Below are 15,515 nucleotides of genomic sequence, written 5' to 3' on the forward strand. Positions count from 1 at the left end.
TAATATTGGCACCTAATGCCAGGTAATATTGGCACCTAACTCAACCTCAGGTTTCTCCTAAGCTTGGAAAACTGCCGGTGACTTCTCTTCAGTCTTAACGTTGGAGAAATTCTACTTGACCTCAGTGTTTGCAGGACCCCCCTCCCCAGGTCTTCCTGTAATTTGCTGCTCCTCCTCTTCGCCTCCAGTGGCTCCATTTCCTTTCAGAAAGAGGGACTAAACTTCGTGTTGAGGTCTGCAAGACTGTGCCTGTCCCAGGTCCTCAGCCCTGCTCACTTTTCTCGCCGCCCTCTGGCTCTTCAGCTCCAGGGCCTTCATGTACTGAAACCCGCGTCCCTCACATCTTTGTCCAGTCAACTTGTAGGTCATTCCTTAGAGCTCAGTTCAGACTCAGAATTTTATTCTAATCCTCTAGATTTGGTCAGATTTCCCTGTAGTGGGTTTCCCTGGTGGCTCAGTAAAGAATCTGCCTGTAATGCAGGAGACCTGGGTTCAATCCCTGGGTCGGGAAGATCCCCTGGAGAAGGGAATGGCTACCCACTCCAGTATTCTTGCCTGGGAAATTCCATGGGCAGAGGAGCCTGGCGGGCAACAGTCCATGGGGTTGAAAAAAGTCGGACACAACTGAGTGACTATCATTTTCACTTTCATACTTTCCCTGTAGTCCTCCTCATAGCATTTAAGTATGTTATTTGATTCCTTAAAATAGAGCAACTCTTTTCATTTCTTATTTCTTGTAGTAGCTTCCAACCCTTAGTTAATGTCTTCCCCAGTAGACAAAGGAAAGCTTCCTTAGAGCAGAACCAGAGTACTCAGTGCTGTAGAGTTTTGCTGTTCCAGGGAGTTTTGCTGGATGAAGAAATGAAATTTGTAAAATTTTTTAAAAAACAAACTTTTATGGTTATTTCCTTAATTTTAAGGAATAAACTTTATTAGGATACTTCTGATTTCCTAGGGGCACAGATTTTCACAGATGGTGCTTTCCTTTTACAGGCTCTTCCTCCCTTCCCTGAGCAAGTCTGGTCTTTTGATTCATCTAACATGTTGTCCAACTGTCGTCCTGATGTTGCTCAGAAGGTTTCACTGCCTACCCTGCTCCTTGGCTTCTCTGCACCTACAGTTAATCCTGAGCTGACTTGTAGGAGGACTCTGTAGGTCCTGCCCCTGCTAACCTCAGCATAACAATATCTCTTCTTTTTCTCTGAGCTCTAAGTCATTGACAGCATCCATGGATGTGTTCCCTCATCTCCCTGCTGAGAGTTTAAACTCCAGAGGGACTCATAGGGATAGATAGGGGCTGCTTTCCTCTTTTTTCTTTTACATTATTTAACACAGTCCTGGGTACATAAACATTAAATAAAGATAAAAGTGAATGATTTTAGTGGTTTTGTTAAGAATTATCGTATGAACCTAAGGTACTATTACTACAGTACGCTTAATTTATCCATCTATCTAGAAAAAGGGGGAAACCTTTTTAAACTTATTTTAAGTGTGGGTAATATATAACTTCTAAGAAGACCTTTTATAAATTATTTATATTTTGCTAAAAGAGAATTTCTAGGTAATCCTAGAAACATGAGTTTATAAATGTCCCACGTAGGTTACAAAGGACTGTTTGCGGATTATTTCCCCAGGGAGTTATCCTTTCTTAAGGGTTTGCCAGCACCCTGACTGTCCTGGACTCAGGGTCCCCTTTGATGGCGATGGCAGGGAACTACCTCACCAGGATTCTGTTTCATTCTTTATTTTCTTGCAGGTGGAAAAAAATGGAACAACTCTGTTAATTCTGCCTAAGGCTATTCTGTTTTCTCATAAGTGTAGAGTGTCCTTACCCCCATCCCCAGTTCAGCCCCCCACCTCCCACCCAGAGGCTTCTGTCCCTTGAATATCTTCCTCCTCCCTCAGCCTCTGCTCCCTCTTCTCCACTTGCCCTGTTTGAACTGAGTATTTTGCCTGTCTTTCCTACTCTTACCCAATTAATATGAGCAAATATTTTCTTAGTTCTTTGAGTTAAAAGCTGATTGGCATAAAGCCTTACTGGTAAGAAAAAGGAAGCTACAAATGTAGACAGGAAACTGACACTATAATCAGCATTAGTTACCTGATGTCATCTTTAAATCTCTGCAAATTGCCCAGCTGCCTCTCAAATCTCTTTTTTTTTTAATTAAAACTATATTGAAATATAACTAACATACTGTACCGTTCACCCATTTAAACTGTACAGTTTGGTGGTTGTTAGTATTAATATATTCAGATTTGTGCAACTATTGTTACACTCATTTTAGAATATCTTCATCACCTTGAAGTACTCATCTGTCATGACCCCCTCTACCTCCACACCCCATCAAGCCCTAAGCAGCCAGTAATTACTTTCTATCTCACTGGATTTGCCTGTTGTGGTGCTTTCATATGAGTAGAAGCATATAATACGTGGTCTTGTTTCACAAGCTTTGTTCACTTGCATATGATGTCTTCATTCAGTCTCTTCTAATCAAAGCAGATTAAAATTTCATCCCTTAATACAAATTTTAAACATGTTCATTTTTTTCTTGTTTTCTTTCCAGTTTTCAAATACATTATTTTTCCATAGTCACTTGAAGTCCTTTTTAGAAATAGGTAGTGTATACATCTTGTTAAAAATTGACAGTGTTTCTCTACAGTATGACTAGGGAATGGATTCAGTCGGATTTTGTAGGCTGATCTAAGGACCTAATCTCTATTTGTCCCAATGTGCCTATGAGAATATGCATTTTAAAGTTTTCGGTTACTGAATAGTGAATACAATTTTAAATATATAATTTGGAAACTTGAACTTTGACCTTATATTTTCAAATGATGGTATTAAAGTGCTTTACCCACTTTGGAGCAAAGGACATTTCAACACGTTCTTTAACAAGAGTGTTTAGTGGAAAAATTGTCTAGTTTTTTTCCATTGAACATGATTTAGACATTAATTTTTTTTAAATAAAACTGGTTCTTTAAACATTTTTATAATCAAGGTGAAACTCATTTAACATAAAATTAGTCATTAACTATTTTAAAGTTTGTAATTCAGTGGCTTTAGTGTATTTACAATATGTGCCTAGTTTTAGGATGCTTTCATCAGGAGACCCCTACCCATCAAGCAGTCATTGTACATTTCCCCGCCCCTTCTCCCCTCCCCTCAGTAAGCTCTAATTTGAAGATCTGTATGGATTTAGCTGTCCTGGAAGTTTCATCACAGTGGTTCTTTTTCAACATTATATTCTTCCTCTGTGTTCTTTTTATTACATTATTATAAGATGATTAACTGAAGATCAAGGTTTTTATTGGGAGGTATTGATTTTGATATTAACAGTTATTACCCAAAATTGGGAAATGCTTACTTTACTAAATGAATGCAAAATCAGTTAGAAATTCTAGAGCCTGCATAGTAGTTATGAACCTGTGGAAGTTTTCCCAGATTACTCAATGGAACAAATATTTTATTGTTTTCTTCCTTATTAGGGTAAGGCAATCTTATTAAAGTCTTTTTGGTTCAACCTTAACCAGTTTTGCTAGTTCTTACTAAAACATTCCTGCTTATTTTCAACTTGAAGTTTCCTTTGGAGTATCAGCATATTCAGACTAAGAAATATTCTGTACTTTGATCCTAAGTGGAGAAAAGTACACCAAATAGTATGAAGTAAAAATCTGTGTAAATTCCTTCCCCCAAAGCTCACACCTGAATAGTCAAACCTGTATCCTCCTGCTCATCACTTTTATGTTAGATGCAGAGCTTCAGTGTTTAAGAGCTAAAGCTTTATTTTCTCCATCACTGACCTTCTCTTATATTTCTTTTTTTAATGCTTTCTTTTATTTATTTAATTTTATTTTTTTGGCTGTACCACACAGCATGCAGGATCTTAACTCCCTGACCAGGGATCAAACCCACACCCCCTGCAGTGGAAGAGAGGAATTATTTGTTTGTTTGTTTTTGGCTGCACTGGGCCTTTGTTGCTCTGCACAGGCTTTCTCTAGTTTCAGCGAGTGGGAGCTACTCTAGTTGTGGTGCGCCAGCTCCCCATTGTGGTGGCTTCTCTTGTTTTGGAGCACAGACTGTAGGTGCACCGGCTCCTACCGTTGCAGCATGCGGAATCTGCATTGCATCATGGGGAATCTTTCATTGTTGCTCTGTGGCATGTGGGGGTCTTCCTGGACCAGGAATCTAAGCTGTGTGCCCTGCGTTGACAGGCGAATTCTTAGCCACTGGACTCAGGGAAGTCCCTCTCTTACATTTCTTAGTAGTGTGATAGAACAGCTACTTTGTTGGTTAATTACTGACCTTCCATCACTGACCTTCTCTTATATTTCTTTTCTTAGCTCCCTCTTTTATTTTATTTTTTGGCTGCACCACATAGCTACTTTGTGGGTTAAGTACTCCAATAAATACATGTTGAGCCCAGGTTCCTGCTAGCCACCGTGTTGGGCGCTGTCATACAGCGATGAGCACAGCAGATCTAGTTCCAGCATACAGCCTGATAGAGGGTGAATAAATTATATGTAATAGTGCTTTGCATTAAGTGCAACACAGTAGGCGAACTAGGGGCCATAGTCATAGGTTGGAAGGTGGAGGAGCTCCTACTTGAGGGGTCGGGAAAGCTCCTCTAGAGGGTGCCTGGTGGTCCGGTGGTTAAGACCTCACACATCCAATGCAGGAGGGACAGATTCAGTCCTTGGTCGGGGAATTAAAATCCCACATGCCGCTTGTCGCTGCCAAAAAGTGGGAAAAAACCCAAAAAACAAAGAGTGTTCTTGCCGCTGAGGGACCCCCCCCTCTACCCAGCTGCTCAAGCTTGGGAGATTCCCAGCTCTTCCCTCTTCCCATCCCTGTCAACTCTGTCTTCTGAATCACTCTCACATTTAGCCCCTCTTCACTCCCTCGCTGGCGAAGGGCATGGCAACCCACTCCAGTATTCTTGCCTGGAGAATTCCATGGACAGAGGAGCCTGATGGGCTACAGTCCACGAGGTCGCAAAGAGTTGGACACGACTGAATGACTGACACTTTCACTCCCTCACAGCCAGCCACTGCCCTGGTCCAGGCCTGCAGCATCTCTTACGGTAGTAACTTGAAGTGTTCCGCTTGAGTCCGTTGTCACCTGCCTCTGCTTCATTCTCTCCAGTGCCTTTGTTTCTTGCTACTTCTCCACCTCAGTACGTTGAGAGAACTTAAGGCTCTTGCAGTTGATGCTCCTTCGGCCTCTGTGCCCTCACCGGTCTGTCATCTTCATCCCCTGTGTTTCCCACCAGCTCCTCCTGGTCCTCAGTCTCTAGGAAGCTACTCTGACTCCCTTCCTTCCTCACAGGTGGAGTTAGGTGTGCCTTTCTCACTGCGCTTCTCATTGGTGTGGTCATTGCTTTGCACCTGTACGTTTTGAATGTGGCATATTTTGTTCTTACGTTCACGTTGGAGTGCTTGCTCCTTAGAGTGTTAGTGCTTGGGTCTTGGTCCCTGTGAGAATTTCTGGGTACTCTGGGCCCTGCCCTTGAATGATGCCTGTACACGCACGGTTTTGTGCAGTATCAGCCCATTCCCAGCTCAGGTAAGAATCCCTGATCCAGAGTGTCTTTTCATCCCTTAGGCTCTAGCCATCTGTCCCTGCTGCTGGCCCTTCCATTTCTCTTCCTGTTTTGATGCTGGCATTTCCGTCGTGTCTCTGCTTTTTCACCCACACTGTTCCAGCTTTGACGTTTTTAGTAGGCTTATTCCTGATCCTGTGTTTACACAACCAGGGCCCATCCTTTCATATTAATGTTACTTAGTTTCTGGATCATTGAAAGTTTTTTTTCCCCTTCTCTGTAGTAAATTGGGGATGTCCTTAATGTCCTGTACATGTTTTTAACTGTGTAATTGATGTTTTTATTGAGAGGCAACAGAGAGTTCTTCCAAAAAGAATCAGATTTGCATATCTAAGGAGAGCCAACTTATGTTTTGTGAAAAAAATTGCAGTAGTATGGATATTTCCCAAGTTCCCAGTGTACCAAAAGTGAATAATAGAACAGCTTGTCAGCTTGTCTATAGATGTGAGTTTTTCTTATCAGACCAGGCAAGCATTATCTTTTAGACGTTAGTGAGAAAATACTCAATGTTTATCTCCCGTACAAGAAAAATTTAGTTGTTTTTCCTAATTAAAGTACATTGAGAACATAGGTGAGGTATGAGTTAAATAGTTAGAAATAAATTCTGAATTGGGAGTCTTTTTTTCCCTCTGTGTGTATATTGTGTGTATGTTTTAGTTGAAATAAAATTGACTGCTTTGTCCTGTGCTTACAGTGCTCACTAATGCTGATGATTGCTATAGGCATTAACTCATTTTGATTAAATTGATTTGAATATATGAGGCTAGAGCAGTGAGAAGCGCTTCTTCAGTCCCACCTGGAAGGACATTAATGTAACATTTAACTTGAGCACAGCGGTTTTTGCCTTCCTAGGGTGTGGTGGTAAAGCTGCGTAACTGGTTTTTACATCCACTGACTAATAGATGTAGTTAGTCTAGAGCCAAGTTCACCATGTGATCATATGTTTAATGAAGCATGTAGTGAATTCTTTATGCCACATTAAGGCCAATTCTATGCAGAGCGCCAGTTACTTTAAGTAATTTATTAAATACAGTCACTGCATTTGTTCCACCTGGTTATTTTTACATTCTGACAAAGTGGGTATCTTAAATAATTTTCAGACTATACTGTTATACAGTGACAAAATAAATAATTCCTTTTCTGTGATATTTATCCTTACAGCATTGTATCCCTTGCTTTGAACAGAAAAGTCATAAATCACATTTTCCAGTGCTGACTTGTAGCATTCATATGGAAATCTAGTTTGACTTTACCTTATGGCTGCTGTTACTTGAGAAGACCAAGTGCTTAATTATAAAAATAACTGAAAATAACTTTTTTTAACTGAAAATAACTTTATAGAAGTATTAGAAAATTGTATTTTTAACATACTGTACAACTAAACATATTACTACTGACTAATCTTTTCTTTTAAGCTAATATTAGAGTACCAGATCATTTTGATTCAGTTGTATGTAAGAATTTAGACCTCATTGCCTATATGAATGATGTATAAACAGTAATACCTCTGTTCCATACCACAGGGTCAAGAGAAATATGGATTATTAAATGTAACAAAAATTACTGAAAATGGAAAAAAGGTTCGGTAAGTACACAAATCGATGATGTGTTTTATCTGATTGATATAAATAAAACTATAAATTGTATTCTAGTAGAAGTGATTAACAGTTTCAGAGCATTTCAAATGTATTTTCTGATAGGATATATATATGATTGTTAGGAAGTGTAGCAAAAATTTTCTTTATCTTGACACGTTTATTATGGTACGGTTAAATTCAGAGGTGATAAGGCTGACGATTCTGAGCAGCCGTTAGCTTTATTAAAATTTTTTTTCAATAAGTAATAAATGCACATGGCAGAATACAAAGGTACACAGAATAGTCAAAAGCCAGTCACCAGCTATCAGTTTTCCCTCCGCAGAGGCACCCAGTTAGGTCTAGTGAGATGTACTGTTTACCTCCAGAGATAGAAAATAGATATATTTATATATGCATAGATTGCTTTTAATAATCTTGTAACAGCTTATCTTAGAGGTGATTCTGTTTCGTTGCATGTACAACTGGCACATTGGTTTTAACTACTGCAGGTTGATGATGCTTTGTTGCCCAGTCGTGTCTGACTCTTTTGCGACCCTATGGACTGTAGCCTGCCAGGCTCCTCTGTCCATGGATTTGCCAGGCAAGAATACTGGATTGGGTTGCCATTTCCTTCTCCAGGGGCTCTTCCCGCCCCACGGATGGAACTCCTGCATTGGCAGGCTGAGTCTTTGTTTCCCCAGAGCCACCTGGGAAACTCATAGTTATATGTCATATGGCTGTATCATAGTTTATTTAATTGTTATTTGCAAGTATATGCCTGTCTATTGGTAGACATTTAGGACTTTTACATCTTTTGCTATTAAAAACAGTATTACACTTAGTGTCTTACACAGCTCATTTTATGAGTATGTAGATATGCCTATAGAATAAATTTTATAGAAGTGGAGTTGCTAAGCCATATGCAGTGGTCACGTTGATATAATTCCGGATTATGCCTCAAGGTCCTCAGTCACTCCCAACTTCTAGGAGCCTGGGTTTTCTCTGCACCTTTTCCAGTTCAATATACTGTCAGAGTCTTTGATCTTTGCTACCGGAGGTTAGAGAGAAATTGTATTTTTATTTGCGTTTCTTTTAGTGGGGTAGAGTGTCACAAACCGTAGGTATTTCTTTGTTGTTGTTGTTGAATTGTCAGTTTATACTCTTTGACTCTTACTCTTGGGTTGTTGGGGTTTTTTTTAAATTAATTAATTTATTTTGGCCGCACTGGGTCTTTGTTGCTGTGCAGGCTTTCTCTAGCTGCAGCAAGAGGGAACTACTCTCTGGTTGCAGTGAACGAGCTTCTCACGGCAATGGCTTCTCTTATTGTGGAGTGCAGGCTCAGTAGTTGCGGCACATGAGCTTAGTTGCTCTGCTGCTGTGGAATCTTCCCAGGCCAGGGATCAAACCTGTGTCCTCTGCATTGGCAGGCAGATTTTTATCCATTGCGCCACTGGGAAAGTCCGGGTTGTTGGTTTTTTGGGTAATGAATTTAGGAAATTAACTCTTTTTAAGTTACACTTCCTCCGATGTAAAAAAAAAACTGTTGAAATGCTGTGGTTTTATAGCCAAAGTGTCAGTCTGTTTAAGAAAGTTTAAAATTTACATGTAGTCGAGGTTTTTAGATTTGCTTTAATTGAACTGTCTTTGTCAGATTTTTGTACTTGGAAGTTTGCCTCTTAAGTACTCTGAAATAACTTTTACAAGTACTGCAGTTGTCTATTCCTTAAGCTGTTCCTTGGTAGAAGTCAGTGAATTGGATCGTTTTTTATTTTGGGAATAAGTAGTGCAAGTAGGTCTCTGGCCACTTTCTCTGTTTTCGTTGTCATTTTTCTCATGATAGTCTTTTGGATTTTCTACTTCTTTTAGAATACTTTTCCTAAGAGTACATCTATTTCATTATATTCAAATTTATTCATATTTTGTTGTTCAGTCGCTCAGCTGTGTCTTGACTCTTTGCGACCCCATGGACTGCAGCACACCTTGTCCATCACCAACTCTTGGAGCTTGCTCAAACTCATGTCCATTGAGTCAGTGATGCCATCCAACTGTCTCATCCTCTGTCGTCCCCTTCTCCTGCCTTCAATCTTTCCCAGCATCAGGGTCTTTTCCAAGGAGTCAGTTCTTCACATCAGGTGGCCAAAGTATAAGAGTTTCAGCTTCAGCATCAGTCCTTCCAATGAATATTCAGGACTGATTTCTTTTAGGACTGACTGGATGGATCTCCTTGCAGTCCAAGGGACTCTCAAGAGTCTTCTCCAACACCACAGTTCAAAAGCATCAATTCTACAGTGCTCAGCTTTCTTTATAGTCCAACTCTCACATCTATACATGACGACTGGAAAAACCACAGCTTTGACTAGACGGATCTTTGTCAGCAAAGTAATGTCTCTGCTTTTTAATATGTTGTCTAGGTTGGTCATAGCTTTTCTTCCGAGGAGTAAGTGTCTTTTAATTTCATGGCTACAGTCACCATCTGCAGTGCTTTTGGAGCCCCCAAAATTAAAGTCTCACACTGTTTCCATTGTTTACCCATGTAATTGCCATGAAGTGATGGGATTGGATGCCATGATCTTTGTTTTCTGAATGTTGAGTTTTAAGCCAGCTTTTTCACTCCTCTTTCACTTTCATCAAGAGGTTCTTTAGTTCTTCTTTGCTTTCTGCCATAAGGGTGGGGTCATCTGCATATCTGAGGTTATTGATATTTCTCCCAGCAATCTTGATTCCAGCTTGTGCTTCATCTAGCCCAGCATTTCACGTGATGTACTCTGCATAGAAGTTAAATAAGCAGGGTGACAGTATACAGCCTTGACGTACTCCTTTCCCAGTTTGGAACCAATCTATTGTTCCATGTCCGATTCTAACTGTTGCTTCTTGACCTGCATACACATTTCTCAGGGGGCAGGTAAGGTGGTCTGGCATTCCCATCTCTTGAAGAATTTCCCACAATTTGTTGTGATCTACACAGTCAAAGGCTTTGGCATAATCAATAAAACAGAAGTAGATTTTTTTTTGGAAGTCTCTTGCTTTTTCTATGATCCAGTGGATGTTGGCAATTTGATCTCTGGTTCCTCTGCCTTTTCTAAATCCAGCTTGAACATCTGGAAGTTCACAGTTCATGTACTGTTGAAGCCTGGCTTGGAGAATTTTGAGCATTACTTTGCTAGCGTGTAAGATAAGTGCAACTGTGTGGCAGTTTGAGCACTCTTTGGCATTGCCTTTCTTTGGAATTGAAATGAAAACGGACCTTTTCCAGACCTGTGGCCACTGCTGAGTTTTCCAAATTTGCTGGCATATTGCGTGCAGCACTTTAACAGCATACTGTTTCTGTCCTTTATTGTTCCATCTTTGCATGAAATGTTCCCTTGGTATCTCTAATTTTCTTGAAGAGATCTCTAGTCTTTCCCAATCTGTTGTTTTCCTCTATTTCTTTGCATTGATCACTGAGGAAGGCTTTCTTACCTCTCTCTGCTATTCTTTGGAACTCTGTATTTAAATGGGTATGTCTTTCCTTTTATCCTTTGCCTTAGCTTCCCTTCTTTTTCCAGCTGTTTGTAAGGCCTCCTCAGACAACCATTTTGCCTTTTCGCATTTTTTTTCTTGGAGATGGTCTTGATCCCTGCCTCCTGTACAGTGTCACAAACCTCCATCCATAGTTCTTCAGGCACGCTGTCTATCAGATCTAATCCCTTGAATCTATTTGTCACTTCCAACTGTATAATCGTAAGGGATTTGATTTAGGCCATATCTGAATGGTCTAGTGGTTTTCCCTACTTCAATTTAAGTCTGAATTTGTCAATAAGCAGTTCATGATCTGAGCCACAGTCAGTTCCCTGTCTTTTTTTTTTTTGCTGACTGTATAGAGCTTCTCCATCTTTGGCTGCAAAGAATATAATCAATCTGATTTTGGTATTGACCATCTGGTGATGTCCATGTGTAGAGTCTTCTCTTGTGTTGTTGGAGGAGGGTGTTTGCTATGACCAGTGCGTTCTCTTGGCGAAACTCTGTTAAGCCTTTGTCCTACTTCATTCTGTACTCCAAGGCCAAATTTACCTGTTACTCCAGGTATCACTTGACTTTCCACTTTTACATTCCGGTCCCCTGTGATGAAAAGAACATCTTTTTTGAGTGTTAGTTCTAGAAGGTCTTGTAGGTCCTCACAGAACCATTCAACTTCAGCTTCTTCAGCGTTACTGGTTGGGGCATAGAGTCAGATTACTGTGATACTGAATTGTTTGCCTTGGAATAGAACAGAGATCATTCTGTTGTTCTTGAGATTGCACCCTGGTACTGCATTTTTGACTCTCTGGTTGACTTTGATGGCTACTCCATTTCTTCTAAGGAATTCTTACCCAGAGTAATAGGTATAATGGTCATCTGAATTAAATTTGCCCATTCCAGTCCATTTTAGTTCACTGATTTCTAAAATGTCGATGTTCACTCTTGCCATCTCCTGTTTGACCACTTCTAATTTGCCTTGATTCATGGACCTAACATTCCCGGTTCCTATGCAGTATTGTTCTTTACAGCTTCGGACTTTACTTCCATCACATCCACAACTGGGCACTGTTTTTGCTTTGGCTCCATCTCTTATTCTTTCTGGAGTTATTTCTCCACTCTTCTCCAGTAGCATATCGGGCACCTACCAACCTGAGGAGTTCATCTTTCAGTGTCGTATCCTTTTTGCCTTTTCATACTGTTCATGGGGTTCTCAAGGCAAGAATACTAAAGTGGTTTGTCATTCTCTTCTCCAGTGGACCATGTTTTGTCAGAACTCTCCACCATGACCTTTCCATCTTGGGTGGCCCTATATGGCATGGCTCATAGTTTCATTGAGTTAGACAAGGCTGTGGTCCATGTGATCTGTTTGGTTAGTTTTCTGTGATGGTGGTTTTCATTCTGTCTGCCCTCTGATGAATAAGGATCAGAGGCTTATGGAAGCTTCCTTTTGGGAGAGACTGACTTTTTCATACTCAGTTATGTTAAAATCCATGGGTCTGTGTTGCATTTTGCATGAATCTTTTACCTGTGCATAATTTTGTAGCATCTTGTAGGTCATTTGGAAAATACAGTTTATGAAGTTTGCTGATTTTTCAAATGTTGACACTTTATTTTATGATATCAAAGAATCACAAATCAATATTATCATTGTGAAAGTCACTAAGTTTTGGAATATTGTCAACCTTACCATGGCACAAGTGCTGAGTTTTCCAAAATTCTGCTTTGTGTTTGACAGCTTTAATTTGTTATTGTCAGCATATGACTATCATTTATTTTCCTTGAAATGACAGGCTCACTTCATCCGTTTTTGAGATAATATCTACCTGCCAAATAGTCAAGTTTAAATAATCACAGTGTATCACAGACAGTTGTTTTTTTAGGGGGAAAAAAAATTGGTTCCATGAAAAAAACGTGACTAATTTCTGCCTGCAACTCAGTCACACAGACCTCAAGGGAACTATCATTCACACAGTATTCAAATACCCATTATTTATCCTGAGATACACATTCCACAGTTTTTCTGATTTTGAAAATTAAACTCAAAAAGGTTATTTAAAGTGGAAGTATATTTGAACTGGAAATATATTTTAGCATTTTTCAGAGAGGTTGGTAGATACTATCTAAAGAAATATAAGATTGAGTATAAAATAAATTTAGAAATGAAAATAAATCCTTCCAAAACATGTTGCTCATTGAAAGAAAAACGTGCTCAGAGTGAAGCACAAAGCAAAATCCAACTCAGTCTTAAAAGAGACATCTGAAAAATGATATAGAAAAATTAAACACCAAGGCATATCAAAGGAATATGAGAATATCCATTTCCATAGAGAAAGTAAATAGTGTCAACTAAGGGGAATCACTAACATCTTTGAAATGATAAAGCCCTATGGGCCAACTCACAGTGAAAACCTAATCGTTAGAAATAGTCCAAGTAAGTAGCATAGTGACTACTAGCAAAACAGGAAATAAAAGGAAAAATAGAGACCCCATAGGAGTAAACTTTATTTTACTTTTCAAGGTCAGGTAGATGTAAAAAGTTGTAAAATAATAAAGTAGGTCTAATTGATCGATACTAAATTCTACATTCTGCACATGGAGACTAAACTTTCATAGGAGTGTCTATAAAAGTTTTCACAAAACATGCCATATGTTTGTCTGTAAGGCAAGCCTTCAATTCTTGTGGAAGATATATTTGATGTTCATTTTAGCCTGCCAGCAATTAAATCACCTAAAAGGTAAACATTTTTACCTCTAGAGTAGGGATTGAAAGAGAAGAAATAAGGCCTTTCCTTTATACATTTCTGTGCTCAGAAATTTGATGGAGTATGTGTGTTGATTTTGTGATTTAGAAAAGTTTTTGAATGCCTCACTTTAGCAACCATAGTGATGATCATTCAGCGTGGAATTTAGAATGTACCTGCTGTCTAGTGCTTACCTAGTGCAGCCTCATTAGGGGAAGGACGATAACTAAGGCATATAAAACAGTCTGTGGAGAGTCGGGTAAGATAATCCTGTTTGTCTACTTTTTGATTGTGAATAAGAATTCTTGCCAAATGTAGCGTTCCGTTCATATGATTTTGAATTAGTGTCCTTGGTCACAGATGTGCTTGCTAGATTACTCCCATGTGAACATGATTAGATGGGTAGTTATTCTGATAATCTGTATCTCTAATTTACTTCATTTGCTTTGGGGATATAAAATGATTGTTGTTTCCATTTGAATTATATCCCCAATAAAAACAATAAGAATGTCAGTAATGAGTATAAATTGTGGACCACATTGATACCAGTGAAGTAGATTTTAATTTTTTAAGTTTGGTTGGAAAAACAGGATATGGAGTTCTCACTAGTCATCTTTTCATTACAGAAAGAACTGGTTGTCTTCTTGGGCCGTTTTGCAGGGTTCATCTTTACTCTTCACCAAAACCCAAGGAAGTAGCACAAGTTGGGTAAGTATTTCTTTTCTTTGGAGGGTTTACGCATTTAAATTATGTGGACAGTATTGCACTTGAATTTCATAAGGTATTCCAGAGCCCTTTAACTACCCCTCATGTGCAAATAAATGAGGCTTTCTCAGTTAAAGATGCATTTTGGCTCATAAGAGAAAGAAAAGGGCCACTTAGAAAAGTTGACTTGTATTGTTAAAATCCTGACTTTGCTCTTTAAGATATTTAGTCAGAAAATAAGCAGTCATGTGGCAATCCCCACCTTGATTTGTGACCTGACCCTTGTATACTAGTCAGGTTTCCATGTCTATATATGCTATCAGCCAGCTTTCAGAAGAAAACGAAATGTCACCATTACTTGTGGGACTTTGAAGCTGTTTGTATATTTGAGTGTTTACTACTGTTAATTCTCAGTTATTTATAATACAAATACCAAAAATTATAATTTGTAACATATCATAATAGGTTAACATTTTTTGAATGCTGAAAATGTATGCGATACTGTTCTAAGTATAGAGGATGGTGTGTGTGTATTGTGTGTGTGTGTATATATATATCTGTATTATTCTCTTAACTCTGGGAGAGTACTGTTTGTCATCCCCTCCCCCCTGTTGGAGATGAGAAAATGAGATGTGAAACAGTTCAGTGACTTGCTCAAAGTCTTAGAGCTACCTAAGTGACAGATCTGGGTACCATTTTGGCTCCAGAGTCCATGCTCTGGGTATTTCCAAAAAGATTTAAAAATGAAATTAAGTTAATGTCTTTCGTCTGCTTTATATCTTACCTTAATGAATATTTCTTAAATTTACTGAGTTGCTTTAAAATAACCAGGACCTATTGGCCTTACCTTTGATAAAAGAGAAATCCATTTGTAAAATCAAAGCAAATTTTAGTCACACACCTTTCACAGTCATGTAACATTGTTCAGAGCCAGGAGTGTCACAGAGCATGCTAGGCCTCAAATACTGTGATATAGTAACCTCCAAAACTGTTGGGTTGAGTGCAGATAGAAACTGTCTGGAATATTTCTTGTCTTTTGCTTCTCTGATGCTTTGATTTGCTCTCTGGTCTGTCAGTACAGTGAAACTGACCTGTGATACACTTATCCACATTAAAAGATTGAAATTTTTGTTAGACTTGTCTTTAAGTAAATTGATAATTATTTTTCCTTTGTCACCTCAGGTGAAGCGTATGGTACTTTTTTGTTATATTAACACATTTCTAGAAGACGATGCAGTTATTTATTCTTCCTACTTGTGGCTCAACTTTTATTTGAAATTGAGTGAAGGAAGTGAATGAAAGCAATGGAGGAGCAATTAGAGATTAAAGTAATAAAAAAGTTCCTGAAGAAAGTTGGATAATGATCATTTATTTGATAATTACCAATCCCTAAA

The 15,515-nt window shown here is 38.9% G+C and overlaps 1 protein-coding gene across 43 annotated transcripts in view; it reads left to right on the forward strand.

Annotated features, from left to right (window-relative positions):
* Positions 1-15,515, forward strand: part of ARHGAP12 (Rho GTPase activating protein 12) — a 120,188-nt gene that overhangs the window by 84,549 nt on the left and 20,124 nt on the right. For all 43 annotated transcript variants that reach the window (XM_081553806.1, XM_081553822.1, XM_081553836.1 and 40 more), the window contains 2 exons: positions 7,124-7,185; positions 14,043-14,124. In XM_081553806.1, the coding sequence (XP_081409932.1) occupies positions 7,124-7,185; positions 14,043-14,124 (144 nt within the window). The remainder of the gene's footprint in view (positions 1-7,123; positions 7,186-14,042; positions 14,125-15,515) is intronic.

The sequence above is a fragment of the Giraffa tippelskirchi genome, chromosome 13 (assembly GCF_054371585.1).
Source record: "Giraffa tippelskirchi isolate mGirTip1 chromosome 13, T2T-mGirTip1v1.2.pri, whole genome shotgun sequence".
Taxonomy (NCBI): domain Eukaryota; kingdom Metazoa; phylum Chordata; class Mammalia; order Artiodactyla; family Giraffidae; genus Giraffa; species Giraffa tippelskirchi.